This window comes from Trachymyrmex septentrionalis, unplaced genomic scaffold, assembly GCF_001594115.1.
Source record: "Trachymyrmex septentrionalis isolate Tsep2-gDNA-1 unplaced genomic scaffold, Tsep1.0 scaffold59, whole genome shotgun sequence".
Taxonomy (NCBI): domain Eukaryota; kingdom Metazoa; phylum Arthropoda; class Insecta; order Hymenoptera; family Formicidae; genus Trachymyrmex; species Trachymyrmex septentrionalis.
In genome coordinates, this window is record NW_017305767.1 from 1,214,210 (window position 1) to 1,224,874 (window position 10,665).

General features: G+C 36.2%; 1 protein-coding gene across 2 annotated transcripts in view; it reads left to right on the forward strand.

Annotated features, from left to right (window-relative positions):
• LOC108752200 (MOXD1 homolog 2) overlaps nt 1-3,172 on the forward strand; it is a 233,638-nt gene extending 230,466 nt beyond the window's left edge. For both annotated transcript variants that reach the window (XM_018492876.1, XM_018492875.1), the window contains exons 8-9: nt 495-688; nt 1,798-3,172. In XM_018492876.1, coding sequence (XP_018348378.1) covers nt 495-688; nt 1,798-2,272 — 669 coding nt within the window. In that variant the 3' untranslated portion in view covers nt 2,273-3,172. The remainder of the gene's footprint in view (nt 1-494; nt 689-1,797) is intronic.
• Nucleotides 3,173-10,665: the final 7,493 nt, after the last annotated feature.

Consider the following 10,665-nt stretch of genomic DNA (forward strand, 5'->3'; position numbering starts at 1 on the left):
ATTTTTTTGTTCTGTTTCCACTGTGTTACACGCCTTTCGTTTACTTGCCGCGAACATACTTCTAGATGTATTATAACCCGTAGCACGTATCAGAAAGTTTATGAGCTTGTTATAAAGTTTATTAACGTGCAATAAGTATAGCTTTGATCACGTAAAGTGCCGACATGCTACAGATGCAGGGCATGAACCTGAGTTTAATTGTTTGAACGAGCTTAAACAGGGTGGAATTAAACGCGATTACGTGTTAACATTAAGTAAAAATAATTACGACAGAATTGAATTGAAAAGTAAAATTATTGAAAATCACTGCGGTAATGTATCGATATATGCATTGCGATTTTGCTATGTCAATCCAAAAATTTTGACTTAAACTTATACATGTCACTGCCATTTTTTTCATTGTTTTATTAAGTTGATGATACATCGGAAGGTTTTAAAATTTTAAGATTCTCTGTTCAGCCTAATATTATTCAGATGATTATTTTATGTTATAGGGCGATCATTTAGTCACCGAGTGCACGTACTCGTCCGAATCTCGTACGGCCATTACGCTCGGCGGCCTGGGAACGAGAGAAGAAACTTGCCTGGTGTCCGTTCTCTATTATCCTCGTATTGAATTATCTCTTTGTTATTCATTGCCTTCGCTACCGACGGTGCTGCACAGCTTGGGAATTCAGAAATTAATACAGTAAGTGACATTTCCACAAATTATAGCCGTTTATGTCAACAAAAAATCGTACGATAACATTATATAAAGTATCTTCATAATTGAGAAGATGAGAAATGCTAGACGTATTTTATATATTCTTAAATCTTTCGAAAGACATTTTTAATAGTATTTCAATTAATTGATTAATTGTAACGAGTCTAAAATTTATCTCAGATATAAATTGTTTTATGACGATTTCTGTTACGTAATTTTAATTGACTCATATTTATCTTTTACTTTATCATCGTTATAATTTCAATTGGCAATTCGTCTTCTCGCGAACGAGAAGAAAGTTGATGGTGCAGTTGCACGTTGTTGCCAGTTTATATAGCTCCATGCGAACGATGATCGTTCGACATTTTGCTCTTTGATCATTCTAAATTGGCTATTAGGAACAGGGCTCGTACATTACAAAAGTGTCAGCCATTATTAATTAAAGAAGCGATAGATATTACCTCGCATCAGACGTGCTGGCCATTGCTAGATACTTAATTTACAATATTTAACTTATTGTAAATTAACTCTTGATAAAATTCCAAAGTTTATCGTTTCTTAATTGTTTCGATGTTTAATAATCAAAGATTTAATAATATATGCATATACGTATAATGTAACGTACATAAACAGCTGCGATATTCATTTATAAATGAAAAATTTGTTCGTAACATAATGATTAAATTGAAATAAGAAGTGTGTGAAAGGAAACATATATGTGCGTAAATTATAATCGCATACTTTCATATCTGGACTGCTCATTTCACCGTCATGTTTTAATACCTCCGATGAGAGTTCCGAAAATGAGGTGAACCAGGAAGTAGGAGCCTCCTTGATTTCTTGATCCACCTACTCACGTATAAATCACATAATATATATTATCATGTAATACAATCAGATTACGTAATATAACACTCGCAGACAGTACTCGCATACATGTGCGTAGGTAAATCAAACAAAGACGGCTCCTCAGAACTACGTTTATCTCTTTACATCACATACAAAATAATCGAAGTAAACAGTCCGATTATAAAAGTCTGTGTGTGTGCGAGAGAAACACGCGACTTTACGAGACTTCGTTTTTGGCGTTTTAGGGCTTCCAGTCCGGTGATGATCCAGGAGCCGCCGAACTTAAAGGGCATGACGCTCGAGGAACGACTAGTCAGCTACGACTGGGAGTCGAATTTCCAAAGTTTCCAAGAAGCCACTCGAAGCGGCACGTTCAAGCCGTTATGCGGTAGCAGCAAAGGCGCTCTGCCCGGTACAGAAAACCTCGAGGTGCACTACCCGCGCATCCTCAGGCCCTACGAGGAAGCGAGCGTGCCCTGCGCGAAGAAGCCACTGCGGAACAAACTGTCGATGTTGCTGAGCGAGGACGGCGATATCGGTGCGCCCGTTGATCCTGACAGCGACGAGTCGAACGCGGTCGAGCGGGGTCAATTGGTGCGTAGCAAGGTGTCCCGCAGCAGCGACGCGGGTCCCACAGCTGGTAGTTCCTGCGGCCGTACGGTATCGGCGGCTGTGATCCTGGCCGCCGTCACCGTCGTCGCTGGTGCTGCGTTCAGGTGAACGTCGCCGCCGCAGGACGAGCGGTTGTTCGAGTTCACTCGGATCCAAGATCGCCTTGGTGGTCATCCATCGCGATCGAATGGCGGACCGAGCAACAGCAGCAGTAGTAACTGGCGCGTGCATATGTTCGCGTAAGTATATGCCAATCTCAGCGACGCGATACTTAGGCTTAGATAAATGTTATTGTTCTCCGACCGAGCGTGTCCGGGAGCGCATTCGACTCTCGGGCGATTCGATCAGTGGGCTCTTTTTTTTTTTTTTTCGAAGTGGAGCGACCTTTCCGATATGACTAGCGGCTGGCGCAATCTTCGTGTACCATATCGTGTTTCATACTGGATAGATAATAGAAATTACAGCCACTCGGCCACTCGTTACTCCGATACTGAATAGTGAAATGTTTAAAGTGAGATAATCGAAGCTAACTTAATATATTTAATTTAGGAGTGCTATAAATACTCGAACATGTTTTGCCAGAATTTCATTTAGCTTAACAGTTTATATGTTTGCATTTCATTGAAATTTATATTAAAAAATTGAATTTGTTTAATTCTGCAAATAAGCAGCTCGCAAAGACTTAAGCAACATATACATGCGCGTATCGCGAAGAATTCGCCAGCCTTTAGTCGAGAATGTCGAATTTCTGCGAGAGGAAAAGGACAATTGCAATCACCATTCGATTCGGTGTAGATGAAACCTATATACATATATATATATCATAGAAAACGTAGAAAAAAATTACCGAATCCACGTTATCTCGACTTATAGATGTTGAAATAAAATTATAGTAATTTTACGGAGGCATGTCATCGAAAATATCTCATCCACGTACGGTGTTCGATTTTATCAGTACAAGAACTTATTAACTCTCTCTTTCTTCGTACATGGCTGTATTAAATTAAGAAATACCAAAAATAAGGAGGATAAAAGTATAAATCTAATAAAATAATTAAAAGTATATATACATGTATATTTCACTATTTTTTTTTGAATTAAATTAAATTTAATTAACTTTTTATCCTACAAAGAAATAGTTCTTTTGAAGAATCAATCTTGAAAAAGCTCCATTTCACATTTACCTCAAGGCAAATAATTCTATGAAAGTTATTTTCATAGAAGAACCTCTATATACAAAAATGTATTATGGAATATTATTGTGCTGCACTTATTTAGAACATGTCCGTCAATTGTAGACACTTTTTTTTTATGTCGTTTAAAGTTTTTTTTTCATCGAGTCTTCAATTTTTAAATTCTGTCCCCGATAGCTTTTGAAAATACGCACGATTTTGAAACTCGAAATGACGATAATCAAATATTCATCTTGGCATTTAAAAATCGTTCAAAGAGGAGAGAGTTAATGACACTGGCTGGCCGGAAGCCGGATGTGGATGTGCGGCATATTAATTTTCGCCCGCGGTAAAACCGAGCACGAGAGATCGGATCGATCGTGTTCTCGTTTCGCGATCGGCTTTTCTCTTTCGCGACTTCCGTTCGCGCGTACCATTGTTATATAATAGAGAATTTTTTTGCGAACAGTACTCTTCGAAACACGGTAAAAGCGGAAGTCCCACGCTCGAAATATCTATAAATTGTCGAGACAATTTTCACTTGAAATTTATATTATTATTTATATTCGGGACATTTGCATTTACCATATTCGAAGTACGCTGTTGCAGAAAAGTCTATAATGTCCCGCGTGCTCGCATAGAACGATCGTAGCAGGATATTTCTCGGATACGAATACGTCGGCTCTGTCGTACTTTAACTGCAGCACATTAGAAATCAATAATGCAAGTTGTGATGGAAATGAATAACACGAGAACTTCCTTGTTCTTTATATACATTCAATGCTTCGATATATCGATTCACAGTAATAATCAAAACCTTAAAAAAATTATATATATTATAAGAAGGGACCTATAAATAATTCTGTTCTGTGCAAAATTATTTTTAAAATCTTGATAAAATGTAAAGAATAAATGAATTGAACGTATTGAATTATGGACTGCGATTATAATTAATAAATAAGATATTATGAAAAATTATAGTAATAAGATCAAGTAATATTTTATTTTTAATAACTTGTAATTAAGAGCTAAACTTTATTGTAGAATGTTGTAAATATTTATGTAATGTTCTTAACATTATACGAAAGATAATAATCGAAATCGTACGAGTTCGTTTCATGCAAATGTATCTTCCTATCATTGAATACGAAAGTGACTGCACTATTCATTCATACTTTAAATTGATTAGTTCGTCTTGCGATCACACTGCCTGATAAAGCTGCCGTTCATTGTTGTTGCCTGTGAGTCACTCTATCATCATCGATTTCGAGACACTGCCTTGGCACTCCCATACAAAGCTACTTTAATTTTAAGTCACATTAAAATGTATCTATTCCATCTTGATAGGTGAAGTAGGTAACATTTAATAATGAAAGCAATGGAAATACTGTTTGACTTTTTTTATGTACGACTTCTTCGACTGATGTTCGAACGAGAAATATCCTAATGAATTTTCGCGATTATTGTCGCGACAGAGCGGAATGTTAATTTAAAACTTCTTTCGAGCTAATCGCAAGAGTTTAATTGTTGGCTGTTTATTTGCTGTTCGAGAACCGGGCGAGACGTTTCGCAATTTTTATAAAAGAACGTTTCGTGAATTTATTTTTCAGGATATGACATATGCTTTCTCCGAAGTTTTTCCAGTGCAGTACTTCCCAATTTTATTTAGCATAATCGGATTTGTTTGCTAATAAAATAATTATACAATACATATAACCGGGGTACATAGAAACTATGATTAAATTATTGAAATTTAAAAAATATAGATGTATACGATTTCCCCCCCCAAGTTACGTGACGTTAAAGACTTGCTTATAAATATTCATTTAGAGTATGATGAAAAAATATTGAAATTTTTTTATCGTATTTTGAATTTTCCTATGAAAGGGAAAGTGTAAGATTGAATCAAACGAAGAAGATTAAACAAATCGTGTGACATCAATATTTTTATGGCATTTTAATCTAAATTTCAGTAATTTTTTCATATTGACTTAACCAAAAATTAATTTGGAAAATTAAAATTCTGAAAGTTTTTTGTTTTGCACAAAAAATATATTTCCAAGAAATTTACAATAAAAGCTAGTCGTAAAAAATTACTTGGAATACGTGTTTTGGGAAACACTGTTCTTGATGACTTCGGCGGTCACGCAATAAATATGTGCGCGCTTCACTACGTCGTGCTCGCACGGTTCTCGCCAAAGTCTGTATATTTTGTTAACTAGACTGTAGCGATAAAGGTGCATTTTTTAAAGAGATTGTATAAGCATTGGTTGATTTGCACGCGATGGTAATTTCGTACGAGAATCTAACAATGTCTCGCTATTAGAATCTTATTTCGTAATCTCTTTCGTTGAAGCGTTTTACGAAGGGGTGTGTTACTTAACCAACGTTTATATATAAATATATAAATAGATACATTATATATATATATATATATATATTATATTATACATACCCGACGACTCTTTGTAACATTCTGTACAGTTTATTACGTGTAACGTTATTCACGCGCGCTTGTCAACGCCCGTTGTCGTATATGGGCGGTTATTTATTTTTTATTTAATATGTATAAAGCGATATAACTTGCGACTTGACACATCTCTCATTGTTGCGTACACATACATACAACACACGTACACAGACACGCACGAGATTTTCGAGATTTTGAACAAATCTGATACACCCAGGGACACTCGATTTTGTAATAAATTGTGTGATTCTTATTAATTGTATACTCGTATTAGGGATATCGAGGAGTAATCGATATGCGCTTGAATGCACGATAATTTACGATTGCTCAACGTAATAACGTATAAGCTAAGTTATGATTTATAGATTAAATGTGAATCTATAATTGAGCGAATTATGATTTTGTAAGGTATTTTTTTTTAAACGAAGTTATTCGATTTTACCAAAGTTCTGTTTATCTTCAGTTTATTGATTAATTAATATAATTACTATTACCATTACGAAATTGATGTTATTATTAGCCGCATCCTTCAATCAGTTGCACGAAACAAATTAATATAGATGACGTGCCTAGTAAACTCGTGAACGTTCTCAAGGGCCAAACGAACGTTTTGAACGATACGATCTGCATGGCGATTTGCATTCGATTCGAAAGCTTCTCCTGATAATTTCCATTTAAATGACTCTCGACTCGGATTTGTTCTTTATTCTATCTCATTTCGAAATCAAACGAAACGGAAGTGTCCCTAAACACGCGCTGTTACCGATTTCAATTTTGCACCGATATTAACGGAAAAAGGAAAGAAGAAACGGAGAGTTTCGTTGGCTAAAATCAACTTGAAATTTTTTCATCGAATTCACATTTTTCGGTGTTAGATCGAAAAATTATCTCCTCCCTCCCTTCTAGCATAGCGAAATCTCAAAGTAGGCGCGACTAATCGGTATCGGACATGTAGGTACGTTTTACAATTTAATACTAACTGGTAATTCGTAAATGTCATAGGAGAATCTGTGTGTGTAGAGGAAGACCTTAGGGCAAAAAATCGAATGGCCGTAATCTTTACCCTTAAGCAGTCGGGATTCTCGAGTCAATGCCTCGTAATATCCATCAGTCATAGCGTAACACATTTCTGCAAGGAAAAAAAAATCGAACTCGTGAGAAAAAGAATCAATTAAAATTATGTTTTCGAGATACACACACATAATAAATGACTTTGTAAACGTTATTTTTTGTACATAATTTTTTGGAAAATTACATTATAATTCACATTACAAGGAACTCCGACTCGTCATCGACTACTTAAGGGTGACAAGCAGCGCGAAAGTCATTCGTTCGTAACCACGCTGTACTTGTCGAATCGAAATTGCTGAGAACCGCAGTATACATGGCTTTACAAATATTTTGTTCCGATTGGACCCGGTTCAACGGCGTGAATGTGGGGAACTATATCCTGGCGATAGAAAGCGATCGGCGTTGCCGGACGATAAATCCGCGTATGACGTTGCCTCCTAACTGTGCTCGATGGTACGTACTGTACGTAGTTGTTCGCCGAACTATTTTCGATATCTCGCAGTACGTCGGACAATTATTACGCAAAAGAGACCACCCCACCGCAGCGTTTTTTTTTTTTTTTTCCGATAACCCGTTATCCGCAAGCAGGCGAGTTTCTGCCGCAGAATTACTAAATATTTCCGAGAAATTTGTTCGTTTAAAATGAAGCGCTCATATCGACGATAAGTTCGTATAGAATACATCGCGATTAAAGCGTTTTGCCTGAGAATACGAGTGCGGGAAAAGTTTTTCCTGGGAATCGTCACAAATGATTTCAAATTTTCTTTTAAGGTTTTTTTTTTTAAATGAATAAATTATTCGTGGGAAGATTAAGTACCAACTGTCGATGGGATCCGACTGAATTATTATCTGACACGTCGATTGACACAGTTTTTTCTCGATGGAGGCCCCACACGCAAGAATACCATCCATATTAAGGTACTTGTAGCCACAGAATTTGCGACTGATTCCGCGGATTCGACCGATAGAGTTTCCGCTAGAGTTTCTTTCTCTTCTCGATTCTATCTCTCTGTCTTGTCTTCATTGCGTGGACATGCATGTTAGGATCTGCTGAATATCGGACGATTTTTAACTTCGTCAAACGGACTCGTAATAAATCGATGCGCGATGAACGGGGACGACGCGATGTATCGTCCTCGGATTTAAGGAGTTGATGCACGTCGTCGACGAATGCTGAGGATCTCGCCGGTCTCTCGTTGCGGACCGTTGACGACGTGAATGGGTGCTAAAGAATCGCCGGTGATATGAATAGAACAATCAAGCGAAGCGTCACGAGTTGTCCTTTAATAAACTGGGATAATTATTATGTTAGGTAACACACGGTAGCGCGATGTGTTACGCATTTATACTCTGATGATCTTGTATTGTATCTAGATATGTTAGGCAATCTTTCTTTTGTAACGATTGCTGGCGTTCACCATCTTTTCGGCAACATCCGAGGCGATTTTCCAAAGTTTTTCGAAACTTTGATCTTGCTTACGGCAACTTCGATTTGTTATTTTTATTAATAAAATGTTTTCTTAGACTATATTTCCTTTTTCCATCACGTTTTCCACTATTTCTTTGATAATTAAAGGTGCTTAAAACAGATGTTGCTTAATTGAAAATAAATGATAGTATAAAATGACAGTAAGTAATCGAAATTAAATAAAACAGTTTTTCTCGATATACGTACAGTGACAGAGTAGTTATTATGCAAATTGTGCGCGAAATACGAAAGTCGAAGTACTTTCCTCCTTTTCTTGAAAGCAAAATCCACGTTGCGACGCTGGAAAATCGAGTTTCGTCACGTCGCGAAGTATGCTGACACCTTCCACCACATTTTCAACAAAAATGTTTATTCCATCAGGAGTACCAAACCAAATTCGAGTGGATATGATTCCCGTTTTGAAGCGCGCAGAAAGTCGCTCGATGTCAACTTCGCCGCGGGCTTGGCGAAAACGATGGTGAAGGCCGGGAAATCGAAAATGTATGTACTGTACGTAGAGGATTAGCGATCGCCGGCTCGGAGTTTCGTGTCCTTTTAGCAAAATAGAGGCACGGATGTGCGCGGCGATCGGAGCGGTAATGCGTAAGCGCGAGAATGCATATAAGAAAATCGAGCGAATAGCGTGTGCGTGTACATAGAATGTCCTGTATATAGTTTTAGATTTAAATGACGTCCGGGGAACCTCATAGGCACCTTACTACACACTCGATACCTATTTCGGATAGGTGTGGCTAAAAACACACAGCATCTTATATCTTTATAATATACATACACCGAGCGCCCTATCCTTCCATAACGCTCCTACATTAGATTTATACCTATCCGATTTACACTCGATATTAACATCTACACTATCATCTACACTGTAACAAATTGTATTATATTTTATATATATAAATATGTAAATGTTTTTTTAACGTACGTGTCTTTTTACCGATCCGACCTGTCCCCTCTTGACTCCCACACGGAAAGAACGATTTCAAGTATTTATTATGAAAAAATTTAACTACAAGTCTGATAATGATTTTATTGGCCCGTCAAAATAATTATGTAGGAATCTCAAGCTTGGCAATTTTGCAATAAATGTATTGTAGCAAACGGACTTTCTGCATAATTATTTTGACAATAAAGTTATTATCAGATTTGTATTAGTCAAATTATTTAAATATTCCAACAAAACTTTTTGTACATTTGATTGATGTTTGGAGAATTTGTTGAATTCTTGATATCATTTCGTAGCAATTTTTATTTTAGGCCAATTTATGTCATCCGTTTGTTTTATTATTAATTACATTACAAAGAGAGAAATGATAAGTTGGTGTAGATACGTAATAAGATTAAGAGATAAGTAAATTTTACTTTATGTCACAATTTAATTCCTCATGAGAATATACATTGCGTAAGGACAAAGACTAACGTACACCCTAAAGTACTAAACAAACTCGCAGATTTTAGTGGTCGATAAACGTATATGTATGCGTAAGTGGGTAATAACGGTTTGAGTTTACCCTAATATTTTTATCAAGCGCACCTGCTTCTCGTTCTATTTCAAGTCACTAATTTCCGGATGGCGAAGTTCTCGCTCTTCTATCATCATCAATTTCCGCCGTCTTCGTGCCACTGACTGGTCGTATTTCAGGATATGGCGCTTGCGATTCTAACTACCCTAAGGATATTACTGTGCTACTGAAGTATCGATGCTTTTCATTTGACATGCCGTTATTTTTCGTTCGATTCACCGGAAGTACAAGTCGGCCCCGGTCATCTGCTGGGAAAGAGAATTTTTCTTTTATACACATAATGCTGCACTCTGCAAGAACAACGATATATTTTTTTAAGAATTAATCCTTTATCGACAATGCGGAGTTATGCATCTTCCGTCAGCAATCTGGATCTTAAAGTTTCAGTGCATTTTTTATTGTTCAGGGGATTGTATAAAAAAGAGAAAAAATTCCTGTACACTTGTGAAAATTCTAATGAGTTTTTAATATCACAGAAATCGAATTCATAATGTCAAATCATTTAGTGGTCGTCACTACTCGATAATTACTCGACTATGTCGTTAATTAATTAAAATAATGGAATTAACTAATTTAATTCACGAAAATATATTAAATTTAGCTCAAAATTTATTTACTAAGTACATACGTTAACATTTATTTACTTTAAAACTAATCGGAAATGAATTGATTTATAATTTAATATACGTGGAAGTTAAAAATAACAAAATTCTAACTTTTGATATCTAACATTTTACCTATTTTTTATTTAATTTATATATTTAATTCATTTAAAAAGA